The sequence below is a fragment of the Neoarius graeffei genome, chromosome 16, assembly GCF_027579695.1.
Source record: "Neoarius graeffei isolate fNeoGra1 chromosome 16, fNeoGra1.pri, whole genome shotgun sequence".
Classification (NCBI taxonomy): Eukaryota; Metazoa; Chordata; class Actinopteri; order Siluriformes; family Ariidae; genus Neoarius; species Neoarius graeffei.
The window spans coordinates 52,285,102-52,302,443 of NC_083584.1; the positions used below are offsets into that span (position 1 = coordinate 52,285,102).

The window sequence follows — 17,342 nt, forward strand, 5'->3', positions numbered from 1 at the left end:
GTACAAATGCTGCTGGCATCTCCCTGCACAAAATTTCATGTTCAATTTTACAATTAAACATACATTTCATGGATATGAAGGTCTGTGTCAGTGTGTGCTATGTTTAATTTCATGTGAATTATAATGTTTACATTTATCGGTTGCACATATCGGTTATCGGCATCCCAATTCCATAATAATCGGTATCGGCCCTGAAAAAAACATATTGGTCGATCCCTAATCCTAACGACTCTCGAGGCCGTTCACAACCAGCCCCCAGTTGACCCACACCAACAGGATGACTCAATGACACCTTAGATGAGCTTTTCATCCATGAGAGGATAAATACCTGATGCTCCCTACCAGTCAGACAGAACTGAAGAAGCCTTTCGGATGAGAGGTGAAACGTCTTCAAGAATCTTCAAGCAAGTCCAGTTGCTCTCTTTTACCACCCACAGTTTACCATGACCTGGATGACTGAGAATCTTCACAGACATGTATGCCTTAATGTTCTTAACATACAGTATGTTCACGTCACTTTATTTACTTCATTCACATGTTGCCCTCTGCTAGTTTGCGACCTCAGTAGCCTTTATGTGTGCGTGTGTGTGTGTGTGTGTGTGTGTGTGTGTGGGTGTGTGTGTGTGGGTGGGTGGGTGGGTGGGGGGGCTTTGCGAACTCCTGGCCCCGGGGTCCAGACCCCCCCATAATCCGGCCCTGGCAGTGAGTCCAAAGTATTCCCAGTGCTACTTTTCTTATGTGCCCAAGCAATCCAGTCTGGCTACCACTCATCGCTCTGGCCCCATCGCTACATAATGCCACACACTTCTGCCACAAAATATTGTGATCTTTGAAAAAATCGTCAAGGGCTTTAAATATCTCTGCACCTGTAGTTCGCCCTGGAAGTGGTTTGCAAAAAAGAAATTCTTCGCACATAGCACCATTATCCTCGTATCGCACAAATGTCAGTAGCTGCGCATCATTGGTAATGTCTGTTGTCTCGTCTATTTGAATCGAAAATCCTTGCACTGTTCTAAGTTTCTCTATTAGCTGCTCTTTCACGTTAGTGGCCATTTCCTCGATTCTTCATCCAATTGTACTGTCTGACAATGGAATAGTTTTTAATTTGTTTGCAGATTCTTCGTTTATCATGATTTTACACATGTCCATAGCTGCTGGCAAAACTAGCTGCTCTGCAATGGTATGGGGTTTCTTGCATTGTGCAACTCTGAGGGCCACCTGATATGATGCTTTCAGTGCATTTTCACTAACTTTAGCACTCTTTCTCATGAGAGTCTGCTGTCCTTTGAAATCACGCAACATCTGCTGCATTAACTCGATAGGCTTGCCAATCAATGAACTGTGATGCGTCTCTAAATGCCACAGTAGTTTTGAAGGCTTCATGGCTTCATTTGAAAGTACTGTTGAGCACACAAAACACAGCGGTACCTCCTCTCCAGCTTTGTCTGTTACTGTAAATCTGTATTTGATGTAAGCTTCATTGTATTTCCTTTTTCGTCTTTCCCTATGTTTCACCGTTTCATCTGTATCTTTTCCTGAACAGCTCGCAGCATTAGAGGTGTTCTCTGTGGTGGCATTGCTCCCTTTCCTCACCAAATAGCGATCCATGCTGACAAGCTAGCTTCACTTGTACAGCTACCTCAGCTTTACAGCATACCGTTCAAAATTTAACTTCACAAAAAAGTGAATATTTGTCAAACTAAACTGAATTATATAGCCTTGCTAGTTGCTTTTGCAAGCTAGTTCATTCGCGCACGAAGGACGAGTTTTGATATGACGTTCACGTTACCATAGGTGAAGTACAGATCGACCTGATTGGTGCAACAAGGATAAGGTTGAATCTCCCATCTTGTTTTTTTTTCAATATTTGCATGATATTTATTATTCATTCTGATACCAAAATCAACTGAAACGATTAGAAAAATAAAATAAAATGAAATTATTCTAAAAAGTATTTTTAGTAGTTAAACTGGATAGCAAGTCACGGACCACCAGCAGTACCGCCACGGACCACCAGGGGGCCGCGGACCACCGGTTGAAAACCTCCGTTCTATTCTGAATAAAACATGGAATTTTGAAACTTCCACATCATTGCATTCCGTTTTTATTTACAATTTGTACTTTGTCCCAACTTTTTTGGAATCGGGGTTGTACAACAATCTTCAAGTTATGCCACAGATTCTCAATTGGATTGAGGTCTGGGCTTTGATTAGACCATTCCAAGACATTTAAATGTTTCCCCTTAACCCTCTGGGGTCTGAGGGTATCTTCTGGCAAACGATTTTATCAATTTCAACAAATCTAAGCAGTATTTTTAAAGTCATATGACTTTTTTTGTATTCAGCACAAGTTCAGCAACAATAAGCTCTCTGCAGTATGTAAGTCATGATTGTACTTTAAAAAAAAAAACAGACAAATGAAGATGTTGTACAAAGCAGTTTTAGAACGGTGTTGGAATATGTGAAAAAAACATGACCTTACCCATTCTGTCAAACCGTTTTGGTCACTTGAAGTGATTCTGTTCAGTCTTAGGAATGGATCAAGCACAAAAACTTAAATCTGCTCCACTGATTTGGACAAGTTACTGGCTATCAAAAAACGTATGTCCTATTGTTTTGGGATAAAGGGTTGGCAGTGGGAGGGGTATTCAATAAGAAGGGTAAAAAAAATTACATTCATTCAATGAAGAGAATGAAAACCCCTCCCACTGCCATCTCTTAATCCCAACAGATTAACTCTTAATTCCATCAGGTCAAGTCACAATGGGTAAGGTAATGTTTTCACATCCCAACACAGTTCAAAGGGCACCAATTCATCATCAGTGTCGCAGTTCTCAAGACTGAACCAAATCGCTGTCCCGAATCAAGAACTGAATCATGAATTGATTCGCTGTACTGAATCATCCAAAGCGTAGAAAACCTCATGCCATCTCGCAACAAGTTTTACCTCCAAATAGCCTGAACTATGCCTGACAAATTTTATTCTGTTTACGGTGGGTGTTCCTGAGAGAAACCAATCAAAGCGGAAAGAGTGAAAGTGATTATCATTCCGTTACCATGTGAATAGTCTTTTATGAATGTGTGTGCGCTCTGCACAACAACGCTGATGTGACTGAGGAAGGTGACAAATTTTATGTTTCATCTAATTTAGATAATTTAAAAACTATAATATTGTTTGGCAGTGGGCAATATAGGAAAGTGTAAAGTATAAAGTTTGTCAATATGTTTATTATGCCTGTATGATTAAAAAAACGATATTTCTCTCAATACATAACCTATTCATTCAAAACCCGCCAAGCTTTGTCAGCAAAGCTCTCAAGCCCAGAGGGTTAAACCACTCCAGTATAGCTTTAGCAGTATGTTCAGGGTCATTGTCCTGCTGGAACATGAACTTTCATCCCAGTCTCAAACCTCTGGCTGACTCAAACAGGTTTTCCTTCACAATTGCCCTGCATTTAGAGTCATCCATCTTTCCTTCAGTCCTGACCAGCTTCCCTGTCCCTGCAGATATAAAATATCCCCACAGCATGATGCTGCCACCACCATGCTTCACTGCAGGAATGGTGTTCTCAGGGGGTTGGGGTTGTGCCACACATGGGATTTCCCATGATGACCAAAAAGATCAATTTTAGTCTCATCTGACCAGAAAATCTTCCATGTGTTTGGGGAGTCTGCCACAAGTTGTTGGGCAAACTCCAAATGTTTTTTTTTTCCTTAAGCAGTGGCTTTTTTCTGGCCACTCTTCCATAAAGCCCCACTCTGTGGTGTGTATGGCATAAAGTGGTCCTACGGACAGACACTCCCATCTCCGCTGTGGATCTTTGCAGCTCCTTCAGTGTTATCTTTGATGTCTTTTTTGCATCTCTGATTAATGCCCTCCTTGCCCGGTCTGTGAGTTTTGGTGAATGGCCTTCTCTTGTCAAGTTTGAAGTGGTGCCATACTCTTTCCATTTTGGGCAGCACGGTGGTGTAGTGGTTAGCACTGTTGCCTCACAGCAAGAAGGTTCTGGGTTTGAGCCCAGTGGCCGACGGGGGAGGGGGGCCTTTCTGTGTGGGATTCCTCCGAGTGCTCCAGTTTCCCTCAGTTCAAAGACATGCAGTTAGGTTAACATAGGGTGGCCTTGGGCTGAAGTGCCCTCAAGCAAGTTACCTAACCCCTAACTGCTCCCTGGGCACTGTAGTATGGCTGTCCACTGCTCTGGGTGCGTGCGCACGTGTGTTCACACGTGTTCACTGCTTCAGATGGGTTAAATGCAGAGGATGAATTTTATTGTGCTTGGGGGAAAAAAAAACAAAACAAACAAAGAAATCTGGAGTGTGCATAGGTATTCACCCCTTTTCGTCACATGCACACTCCAGATTTCTGTTTTTTTGTTGCTTGTTTGTTTTTTAAACCTTAATTATTTTTTGTGTCACAATAAAACAAACAGTTTACACCTTTGAATTGGTAGGCATGTTGTGTAAATGGTGCTAAGCCCCCCCCCCAATCCATTTTAATTCCATCTTGTAATACAACAACACAGGACAAACACCAAGGGGGATGAATACTTTTGCAAGACACTGTAGTTTTTATTAGTGAAAGAGCATTTCCACGCTCACAGCTGTGTGTCCAGAAGAAAACCACTTGTTAGTGAGACTAATCAGGAGAAGAGGCTTCAATGTGTCAGGGAGCATAAAGATTGGATCTTGGAGCAATGGAAAAAGGTCATGTGGTTTGATCAGTCCAGACTGACCCTATTCCTGAGTGATGGGTGTATCAGGGTAAGAAGGGAAGCATAGTAGCCACTGTACAAGCCTCTGGAGGCAGTGTTATGATCTGGGGTTGATTCAGTTGGTCATGTCAAGGCTCTGCAACGTTAAGGGGCAATAAAATGAAGCCAGCTGATGACCTGAATGTACTGAATGACCAGGTTCACATCAATGTATTTTTTCTTCCCTGACGGCATGGGCATAAAATAAGGCTCAAATAGTGAAAGAGTGGTTCAGGGAGCATTAGGAATAATTTTCACATGTGAATTGGCCACCAGAGTCCTGCACCACCCAAGTCACTAACAGCCAGGGTGGGACTAATGACCCTTACGCAAATGGTGGCGTACAGTGCTGTCTTCTGCAGGCAGACATGCATGCACACACACAGAGCACAAACTTGGTTTATTTTCCAGCGCATTAAACAAGACAAGCTGCATGTCCCATTTTTTTCTCCACTAAAGTGACCAGCGTGTGCATGTGTTCTGACTGAAAATGAAAACACTGCAGCTAAATTAAGCACATGCCTGTTCTCATGCATGTCCTTGATTATTCTTCGTTGGTACTACTCCCCTTGCTCTGAAGTGCTGTACTCCATTTCTCCACAGGCTTGCTGTGTTTATGAAATTAAAACTCGCACGAGCACCAGCTCACACCATTTCGCATGGACACAATCAAACAAACAACTGTACTACTGAGAGAACCTACTAACCCTGTTCAACAAAATTGCAAAGCTGACAAAACCTAACACCCTACCAAAATTAAAATAACCAAGGGACAAAGGTCAGCATCTGGACTGTCAGAGAAAGTAGTATGGTCAAGAATACAAAGCCATTTTCATGCTGAGGACATCAAATCTGGTGGTTCTGGGTTGCACTGTATCTCCTATGCATCACATTATTCCAGACAATATTATACTACATCCTATTATGAATAAAAATAGCTTCAGTGAGGCTGTAGCTCATACTGGCCACTGCTGTGTGTGAGCTTGAAATCTGATCAATCCTGTGGGAGAAGTAGTGATTTTTGTGAAATTGCATATGATCCCTGTGTAGTTGCATCCATGGCAGGTAGCACCACCTGGTGAACAATTCTTGTTGGAATATGTCTTTAGAGTATTCTGGGTGAGTTTCAGTGAAAACACTCCCAGCAGTTTTTGAAGAGTAGTGTTTAATGTGCCGAGTCACCCAAAAATTTCATATGCCCATAAAATCGTAAACATGACAGGTGGCGCCACCATCTTGACAACTTTTATGCAGACCCACTTGGGGAACATTGAATGCAAGTTTGATTTAAATCTGATCAATCCTGTAGGAGGAGTAGCGATTTTTGTAAACTGTGGATGGACGACGACGAACGATCACATAAGCTCACCCGGCCTGGCCTACGGCCGGATGAGCTAAAAATGAGAATAGGAATGAAAATAATAAGAAAAAGTAGCAGCTTTAAAGGATGTTCATTACAATTTTCTGAATCATTAACAAACCTGGCAGTCTCACCAATTTTCAGTGAGACAGCAAGCTTTTAAACTTATCAGAGGCTATAAAAATATAATCTACAGATAATTTTTGCCACTTTGACATACTTGCTTTTAATTGAGTTTATTCATGTTACACACTTCAGCATCAGGGTTTTTTTGGGATTAAACTGTCAGTGTGTGCATTTAAACTACATGTATACCACTCACCTGATCGTAATTGTCATGTCCATGGAAGAATGGTTCTTTCCTGAAAATCATACTGGCCAACATGCAGCCTAAACTCCACATATCTAAGCTGTAGTCATACATCTGACAAATCACAAGAATAGAGTCATGTAATATGAATTTTGGCCCATCAAATGATTTTTTTCTGACAGGCACATCCATCATTAAAGCTACAAATATTTTATGTAAAAAAAATCAAAAGAACAAAAAAAACCCACAAGATTAATTCAGATGACTATAAAATACTCTTTAATATGTTGTTGCTGAGCTGAAATGTGTGCGCACATCATGTGCCGGCTCAGATGCATCAAACCTCCCAGTCACAAAAGAAACTAATCTCCACTATCACAGGCAGGCAATCAATAGAGAAATGCAATAACAAGGAGAGTATGAGACTGTCAGTATAGTAAATAAGTAATAAGAAGTGATGATTTTTTTTTTTTTTTGCTGCTGAAGAGGTAGAGCATTTATTTGTTCTTTAATTTGGTGGGAGGTTGGTGAATAATAGTCATCTGGTTAATCAGAGTTGTGGAATGTGTTTGCATTAACCAGTTGTGAAGTTCTTTTAGCTGATGAGATAATGACAACTTGTGGATGGATAACTATTTACATTTAACTTGAAGATGTATTTGCTGCCAAAGGCGCTTCTGTAAAGTACTGAATAAAGGGTCTGACTTACAGTTGTGGTCAAAAGTTTACATACAGTGACATGAATGGCAATATTTGGGCTTTCAGTAATTTCTTTGAACTGTTCTTTTTTTGTGGCAGAATGTACGACATACATCTTTAATTAAAAAGAATAGAATTTGGTGTACAAGTTTGAATTTTCTTTGCATTTTCTGAAATCAACACAGGGTCAAAATTATACATACAAGGTCAAAAATATACATACAGCACACCTAATATTTGGGTAAAATGTCTCTTCGCAAGATTCACCTTGACCAAAGGTTTTTGTTTACCATGAACAAGCTTCCTGGCCTCTGGAAAGAGGTTCCACAGCATTCGGTGCAGGACCACAAGGTTCTGTCATAGCTTTTCCCCCAGGTCATTAGAGTGCTGAACTCCAAATCCTAAATCAAACTGAACTCTAACTTCCATTTATACTTGAACAATTCCTAATTCCACAGGTCACTTTGTACTATTGCACTTTATAATATTTTTGCTGCTGTATATTTTAATATACTTTTATATTTAATTCTGTGCTGAGCCAAATTGCAACAAAATTTCGTTCTGTGTACACTTGTTGCATACTGAATGACAAAGGTTGTCTATCTATCTATTCTGGCAGAGTTCTGGTTGGATATTTCACGACTCTTCATGCTAGAATTGATAGAGTTCAATTACATTTTTTTTTTCTTGGCATGGACTCGACTTATAAGCACGGTCCATATATTTTCAATAGGGTTGAAGTCAGGACTTGTTTTAAGCTTAATACTAGCCTGCTTTATCCTCCACAACCAGCTCTGATGCGTGTTTGGGTTCATTGTCCTGTTGTAACTCCCAAGTCGTGTTCAAGTTTCTGATGGTTTATGCTGAAGAATTCTGAGATAGTCCTCCTTCTTCATTATTCCATCCACTTTGTGCAATGAACCAGTTCCACTGGCAGCAAAACAGCCCCAGAGCATGATGATCCTACCACCACCACCAGCTGGTACAGTGTCCCTCTGTACATGGTGGTCATTGTGGCCAAACAACTCAATCTTTGTCTCATCTGACCATACAGTTATCCTCCAGAAGGCTTTTTCTTTGTCCGTGTGGTCAGCTTCAAACTTTAGTTAAGCTTGAAGGTGTCAATTTTGGAGCAGGGGATAGCAGCCTCTTAGTCCATGGTGATCTGAACTGTAGACAGTGATCCATCAGCTTCCACTTCATGGCAGGGCTGTGCCATGGTGGTTACCAGGTTGTTCCTGACCATCCAAACCAATTTCCTTTCAGCTGAGGGTGACAGTTTGGGTTTTCTTGAAGCAAAGTGGCTTGGCAAAGTGACTACACCTCACAATAACTTGCATACAATTGCTTGAACTGATCTTGGAATTTGCAGTTGTTTAGAAATGGCTCCAAGAGGCATTCCGGAGTTGTGTACATCTGCGATCCTCTTTCTCAGATCTGCACTGAGCTCCTTAGACTTTCCCATTGTATTGTGTGTTGGTCAATCCAGTGAGTGCTGTAAACAAACCCTTTTTATGAAGCTACCAGAAGCTACCAGCTGTAGTAAATCATGATCACTAACAGGAAGTTAAGAGACCTTGGCCTTGGCAAGATAAAAGACATTTTGGAAGTTTCAGCACCTCTGAATTAATAATCTAAATGAGCATAAGTAAACTTTTGACCCTGTATGTATAATTTTGACCCTGTGTTGATTTCAGAAAACCCAAAGAAAATTAAAACTTGTGCACCAAATTCTAGTCTCATCTCATCATCTCTAGCCACTTTATCCTGTTCTACAGGGTTGCAGGCAAGCTGGAGCCTATCCCAGCTGACTACGGGCGAAAGGCGGGGTACACCCTGGACAAGTCGCCAGGTCATCACAGGGCCGACACATAGACACACACAACCATTCACACTCACATTCACACCTACGGTCAATTTAGAGTCACCAGTTAACCTAACCCGCATGTTTTTGGATTGTGGGGGAAACCGGAGCACCCGGAGGAAACCCACGCAGACACGGGGAGAACATGCCAAATTCTAGTGTTTTTTTTTAAATTAAAAATGTATGCTGTACAATCATTCTGCCACAGAAAAAGAACAGTTCAAAGAAATTACTGAAAGCCCAAATATTGCCATGACATATCACTGTATGTAAACTTCTGACCACAACTGTATATACTTGTATATTTATCTAAACGAGACAATTCAGTGATTTAATAAATTTGCCACAATTTACAAAAATTTGTTTTGTCATTTTAAATTATTGCAGGCAGATTTATGGTCCAGTTCATTTTAAATTAAATCTAACACAAAGTGTTAAATTTAATAAAGCTCCAGAATAAAGCTCCCTCACGACATACACAAGACTGAAAAAGCTCCTGCACCACATACACATCAAATTTTGAAACTGAGAAAATAAAAATACAAAAAAAAAAAGTTCTTTGAAAAATATGCGCTCATTTTGAAATTTGATGCCAGCAATGTTTCAAAAAAGTTGGGACAGGGGCGTGTATCACTGTTGCATCACCTCTGTATATGGTTGTGAACTGAGGAGATAAAGTGCTGTAGTTTTGAAAGCGAAATGATGCTTGATCTAGAATTTCAATTGCTCCATATTTTGGGGGCTCCTTTGTTGTATTTTGCACCAAATGTTTTCAATGGGAGACAAGTCTGGATTGCAGACAGGCAGTTTAGCACCTGGACTCTTTTACTGTGGCGTCATGCAATTGTAATATGTGCAGAATTCAGCTTGACATTGTCTTGTTGAAATAAGCACAACCTTCCCTGAAAAAGATGTTTTTCTTTATTATTATTATTATTATTATTATTATTATTATAATTATTAATACATAATTTAAAAAAGACTGTCTTAAAGTAATGATGGATGTCGTTTCTCTTTACTTAGTTGAGCTGTTCTTGACATAATATGGATTACTACAGTTGTCGAATTACTGCATTTTTATTATTATTTACTGTTTGCCTTCAGAAGTTAAGATAATGCCAACAGAGTGCAAAGCTGTCAAGGTAAATGGTGACTACTTAGAAGAATCTAAAACATGAAACTTTTAACACTTCTTTGCTGACCACATAATTTCATATGTCTGATGTCTTCAGTATTGTTCTACAATGTAGAAAATGGCCAAAATAAAACAACAACAACAAAACCTGTGAATGGGTAGGCATGTCCAAACTTTTGACGTACAATATATCACTCAGCATTAACAGCATCTTCCCAGACATGTAAGTTACCCATTCCATGTGCACTAATGCCCTCATACCATCACAGATGCTGGCTTTGGAACCATGTGCTGATAACAAGCCGGATAGCCCCTCTCCTCTTTAGCCTGGAGGACAGGGTGCCCATGATTTCCAAAAAGAATTTCAAATTTCGATTTGTCAGACCACAGGACAGTTTTCCACTTTGCCCCAGTCCATCGTAAATGAGCTCAGGCCCAGAGAAGGCTGCAGGGTTTCTGGATATTGTTTATATACACTTTTAACTTGAATTTGTTGATGCAGTGATGAACGGTGTTCACAGACGATGGTTTTCAGAAGTGTTCCTAAGCCCATTCAGCGATTTCCACTACAAAACCCTGCCCATTTTTAATGCAGTGTCTCCCGAGGGCCTGAAGATCACAAGCATCCAGTGACTGTTTTTCAGCCTTGTTCCTTGTATACAGAGATTTATCTGGATTCTCTGAATCTTTTAATGATATTATGTACCATAGATGATGTGATCCCCAAATTCTTTGCAATTTTACACTGAGGAACGTTATTCTTAGAATTGCTGCACTACTGACCCACGCAGTCTTTCAAAGAGTGGTGAACCCTTCCCCATCTTTACTTCTGAGAGACTCCGCCTCGCTGGGATGCTCTTTTTATATCCAATCATGTTACTGACCTGTTGCCAATTTATCTAATTTAGTTGTGAGATGTTCTACAATGGTTTTTTTAAGCATTACACAAATTTTCCTGTCTTTTGTTGCCCTGTCCAAACTTTTTGCTGGCATTAAATTTCAAAATGAGCACACAAGTTTTTCCTCAGTTTCAACATTTGATATGCTATCTCTGTACCATTTTCAATTAAATATAAGGTCTCCAATGATTTACAAACCTTCACATTCTGTATTCGGTACATTTTGCACAGTGTCCCAACTTTTTTGGAAATGGAGTTGTAAGTTAATTTTGGATATGTTTAAAAGGTACAGTAGGTTAATATTCATGTCAATACAAGTGTATGGTTTGGGTATGCACCACCTCAGACCAATTTTGACCCACAAAATAACCCAGTGAAGGGTTCTGAATACTTTCTGAACACACTTTATATTCCTACATGAAGATGAGCACAAAATAGAGGATATTTCGTATCATATAAACTAACTATACATCAGCAACAAGTAAACAACTATGGGTAAATACAAATACAGCTAGCTGTTCTGTGGAAAAATACAGTACTTAAAAACATTAACTGTAATGACTTCTACTTTTTGCATAAGAAAATGGCACTTTTTGTAAACTGCAATTTTTACCGGACTCGAACAGCCCTAACACACTAACCTGGTAATCAACAAGCAGTTCAGGTCCTTTAAAGTATCGGGAAGCCACTCTGACATTGTACTCCTGACTTGGGTGGTAGAATTCAGCCAGGCCCCAGTCTATCAGACGAAGCTGAGAAACCAAACACCGCATTATGGTCTGGGTCTTACAGAAAGATAGCATGAAGGGCTTGGAAATCAATAGCCCTTGTTACACGGATACCGCAATATTGCTGTTAAGAACCCCCCAAATATGCTGACAATCAAAAGTTTCAGTTTTGGAACATAACCGATGAAGACCGCTTGCTTTCAGGAAGACAACTGCGTATCACTCCTGTGCATTTCTAACCACTGCATTTAACATGCGCTGCGATTGGCCGATAGCATGAATCAGGTCAACTCTCAGCCAATCACAGCGCAACTAACATAAGGATACGGAAATTCCTGGAATAATCCAAATCAGTGTAAACAATGACATGTGGAACAGTCCGAACGCCTAAAATATGTTGATTTGATCAATACACAGGCAAAACCAATTGAAAACGTATTATATTCAGGTTTATGCGTAGCACTGTAATTGTGCTTCAAATCCATAGCTGCTACACCCAAATCATGTACGTTGGCATCTCTGCCAGAGGCATGATGTGTAATGGAGTGTCAGTGTCTAGAGTGATGCATAACATACAGCATGTTAGAAATACGAATACTCTGAGCATACCGGCTTTGCTTTCGAAATAATAATGGCAGGTGAACTGAGTGTTGAGGTGCTTTTGATAGCATTTATACCACTCAAACATTTGTGCAATCAGAATTATGTTGGAGGAGAAACTGAAGAGAAGCGGGAAGCAATTTGTGGCAGAAAGGCATGCAGACCTAAGATGCCACAGACAGATGTTAATTCTGGCTCTGTTGCTACCAACAGTTCTGGCTCGGAGGCAGAACACCACAGACCCCCCATTCTGTATTTGAACCTTTCACACAGAACGGTGAGGTGGCATAACAGTGCAACATTCCCGCCTTGAACAGGCTGTGTAAAAGGGGCTAATATGTCATTGTTTCTCCTCAGAGACCTTATTGGTCCCTTTGCATTGCCTACGGTTTTCATTGATGTGGGTGTGAATGTTATTGTCAGGAAGATAAGTAACCCTGCCCCATTCTTTGAAGGAGGAGTCTAGGGTATGACAAGAAGCATAGTGATGTAACAAATGCGGATCAGAGTTGGGAAGGTCAATACCTTTCTGTGCTCATGATCAATCATGATGTTATGGGGCTTGACATCTCTGTGCATGATTCCCATACTGTGGCAGTAGTCCAAGGCCTAAGAAGAGAGGACTGTTTTCAGATATTCAAAGGACAAGATACAACTGAATGAACAAATGGTGAAATAAGAGACCAAAAGTATTTTACAGAGGAGGAACCCATAGAAACATAGAAAGTGTCCTTAATTTGACCAAATGCTCCACATATTTATTTACCTTCCAGGCTCAAGAACACAGTGAGCAAAATGAGTCTCACTGTGAGTGAGCTGCAGATTCAAACCTCTGACCAAACACTCAAAACACTGATGCCAAGTACTCACAAAGTAATTTTCCAATTCAAGTCCATTGTGTCAGCTGAGTGATTAAGGTTCCTGGTTACTGATCAGAAGGTTGGGGGTTCAAGCTACAGCACTGCCAAGCTACCATTGTTGGGGCCCTTGAGCAAGGCCCTTAACCCTCTATGAAGAAATGAATTTTGCTATGCTGTCCTGTTTATGTGACAAAAGCACAAATGATCGTTCAGCCCCATGTTCCGGTAGCCAGGCAAACTGACTGACTATGAGTAAAAGTGGTAGCTAACGTATTGTAATAATGTGTGACAAGCTAGTTAAGCGAACTAGAAATAGGGAATAATGGAAATGAACCAGTATATGAAATCCTTGAAAAAGTACGCACCCCTCTACAGGTGTACAAGACGAGCAGAAATGCTGGTACTGGCCACGTGATTCATTAACCCCAGAGTATTCTCATTTTCTTCCGTAAGATGGGACATCAGCAAGCTCTTGTTGCAAGTTTATAATTATGATGATTTTGATAATTACCAGCTAATTGGCATTTTGATGTGTACTAAGGAACTATAACTTACCTTTAAGATCTCATACATGTAGAATCGGATGTCGTAGTCTGATAGTGTTTGATACAATTGCTGCGCAAAATAAGGAAAAAACTGGGTTCACTTTAATTTCAAAACATGCCATTTATGATGTTTTGTGTAAAAGAACAAGAGATTCACCTTAAAGTCTGTGTTGTTAACATGTTCAAAAACCAGAGCAGGTGTTCGAGACTTGAAAACAAAAACAGAGAGAAACTTGTCGATTATACTTACAAAAGCACTGAAATCCCGGTGCTTCCCTTTTCCAAATAATCATATATGGTCATGGGAAAAAATAAGTACATCCCATGGAAATTGTAGACTTTTCTCAACATATTTAAAACAAGCAAACCTTTGACCCTTTTGACACAGTGCCTACAGATAGACGTGAAGTACTTGAACAAAACAACAAGGAAAATTAGCTCTTTCAATCATTTATTCAAGAAAAAAAACACCAACAGATGTAATATTCGTCTGTGGAGAAAGTAAGTACACCCTTGGCTTCAGAAGCTAGTATTGCCCCCTTTAACAGAAATAACTCCTTGTAGGCGTTTTGCATAATTGTCCAGCAGGCTCCGATATCAGCTCGCTGAAATTTCTGACCGTTCTTCCATACAAAAGTCCTTCAGTTTCAAGATGTTTGAGGGTTTTCTTGCATGTTCTGCCATTTTCAAATCTCCCCACAACATTTCAATGGGGTTGAAATCTGGGCTTTGACAAGGCCATTCCATAACCCTCCATTTCTTCTTTTTGAGCCATTCCTTGGTGGATTTGCTTATGTGCTTAGGATCATTATCTTGTTGAAAGGTCTACCTCCAGTTCAACTTCAACTTTTGAACAGATGGCCTCATATTATCTTCAAGCACTCTTTGATGAGACTCAGAATTCAGAGTTGAATCAATGAATGCAAGCTTAGTCCCTGAAGCAGTGATGCAACTCCAAACCATAACATTTCTAACACCATGCTTCACAGTTGGTATGAGGTTCTTCTCCTGAAAAGCCGTCTTTGGTTTGCACCACACACATGTACTCTTACTTTGGCCAAACAACTCTACCTTTGATTTGTCTGTCTGGAGCATGTTATTTCCAAAGCCTGGGCCTTGCCTACGTATATGTTCACTGGCAAACTGGAGTCTTGCTTTAACATTCCTTTTGGACAGTAAAGACTTTTTTTCTGGCACACCTCACATACAGGCAGGGGCGTCAGAAGCATTTTTAATGTGGTGGTGGGGGGGGGGGGGGGGGGACACACTAGCAGGGGGTCTGGGGGTCCTCCCCCAGAAAATTTTTAATTAATTAGACGCCATTTCCTGCATTCTGCTGTATTTTTAACAGGTTGTTAAACACCTCATTTTACCTACAAAAGTCACTTAATTCAATAACTATTTTAGAGACTCAACAATAAGTCCTCATTCAACCAGTCCATATATTCATCAGCCTGTTTTTAAACCCACTGCTCTGCCTAAGATAATGAGATGCATGTGACACAATTTATCACCAACAATGACTTTATGGGTGCATTTTACTTTTTATTTTGTGTTTCCTTTTTTATTTAGTTTTAGATGTAACACAACATGCCACTGTGCCAAGCAATAGTGACACTCAACTGTATGTTTAAAAATAAGAATATTCATAATTTCACACAATGAACAGGCATGACATGGCATCATGCAAACTTCATAACACAAAATCACACTGTGTCAAGCAACGGTGACACATAAAAAATAACTTCACACAATGAACAGGTGCAATTTTGTTCACCACCAACAGTGACTTTAGTGGGTGCATTTTGCTTTTTTCCGATTTAGTGATACTCATAACAAAAATGGCATGGCATCATGCAGTCTTCATAACACAAAATCACACTGGGTCAAGCAATGACACATAAAAGAGAACTTCACACAATGAACAAGTGCAGTTTTGTCAACCTACATGCAATGGTGGTGCTACAGTAACATTTACAGATTAGTATAACAAATAGATTTATAGATATAACTCCTTCTTACATTGGTGCCACCACAATTTCTACCACTTCATAACTTTTATCCCCCTTTCCTTCACAATCCACCTGGAATAACATCCATCTCTCTCCATTACGTTCCTTTCTACTATTCCTTCCCCATACACTGATTTCCCATGTTACTTTCCAGAAAACTGGCAAAGGCCAGACAAAACAAGTCCTTCAAATCACAACAGGGAATCAATAAATATCATCAGAGCAGACTTGACCTCATTCTTGGCATTACAATAAGGTCGGCCTACTGGGTTTGAATTAAATGATAGCTAACATTAAGCTAGCTGATACATCTAACATTGACTAGCCAGCTAACTGCACTAACGTTTCCATTGGGACAAAAAAAAAAAAACCTGTCCTGTGGGGAAATTTTGACTTACTTTCCGCTTCTTTGTAAAGAATTTCCTTATGTCCATTGCATCTGGGGAGGGAGCAAATACTGCAAACAATTCATCATCAACCAAGAATACCCCATTAGGCTAAGCTTATTTCATTGTTTAGTTGAACATTAATTTAACGTGGCCTAGGGTTAATTTTGAGGGCATATAACAAAATAATAAGGTTTTAGCAAGAGCTAGACATTGTGAGGTGGCAATGGGGCTGACGTTGCCTCCTCCACTTTCGAGCAGTCTGCACCTTGCACCAGAATTTCTCTGCTTGCACTGAGATTCACTTCACTTGAGTGCAGTGAGTTGTTGTAGGTAACGACCAGAAAACCTGGAGTGGATTTTCAGTGGTATGTGTATTTTCAGTGGGATGTGTATTCTTTTATCGATCAAGTGGAATGGATTCTTTCACGAAGCAATAGAAACAGCGCTGGGTGAACTAATATTTTAATGTTAAATGTGTGTGTGTGTGGGGGGGGGGGGGGGGGGGGGGGGTCCAAACGAAGAATTATGAAAAGTGAAGGGGACAAGTCCCCTTCACATTCAATGGTGGCGACGCCCATGCATACAGGTCAAATTGGTCCAATCTCTTTCTGATTGTAGATGTTTGCACTTTCACACCAACAGTTGCAAGAACTACATACCTGTAGATCCAGTGATGAAGTTTTGGGAGCGTTGGAAACTTCTTTTATCATCAAAGGGTCTGTCTTGGGCTGAATTTGCTGCCAGTCCTAGACAAATTGGCAGTTGTTTGAGATCTACGCCACTTGTACATTTCCTTCCACTGAAATGATTTACTTCTATAAAAATAACTTGGAGATCTTTTTAAATCCCTTGCCAGATTCATAGACATCCACAAGCTTTTTTTGGATGTCTTTAGAGAGCTCTTTAGGTCTTGGCATGATGACACCACATACTTCAGTAGCAAAGAGAACACCAGACCCTAGATGTCAGGTTTAAATAAGACCGGTTCCACCTGCAGGAGGTTCTGATCAGTGGCACCTAATCTGGAACACCTGATTCTAATTTTATGGACATGAAAGTGTGATAACTATAAAGGTGTACTTATTTTTTTAATTTAAATTATGAAAATGACAAAAAATGTCAATTGTATGTGTTGTTTGTTGGAGTATAGTATCTTTTACTTCGTTTACACGTAGCCGGGTATTTATGAAA

At 40.1% G+C, this 17,342-nt stretch overlaps 1 protein-coding gene across 4 annotated transcripts in view; it reads right to left on the bottom strand.

Moving 5' to 3' along the window:
• The window catches only part of zgc:86598 (STKc_CK2_alpha domain-containing protein), a 103,723-nt gene that overhangs the window by 33,266 nt on the left and 53,115 nt on the right, over window positions 1–17,342 (bottom strand). For 2 of the 4 annotated variants that reach the window (XM_060943159.1, XM_060943157.1), the window contains 6 exons: window positions 16,811–16,897; window positions 13,908–13,958; window positions 13,761–13,820; window positions 12,871–12,954; window positions 11,659–11,769; window positions 6,433–6,534 (listed from right to left, as the gene is read on the bottom strand). In XM_060943159.1, coding sequence (XP_060799142.1) covers window positions 6,433–6,534; window positions 11,659–11,769; window positions 12,871–12,954; window positions 13,761–13,820; window positions 13,908–13,958; window positions 16,811–16,897 — 495 coding nt within the window. The remainder of the gene's footprint in view (window positions 1–6,432; window positions 6,535–11,658; window positions 11,770–12,870; window positions 12,955–13,760; window positions 13,821–13,907; window positions 13,959–16,810; window positions 16,898–17,342) is intronic. The other 2 variants (XM_060943160.1, XM_060943158.1) reach the window with 1 other exon arrangement.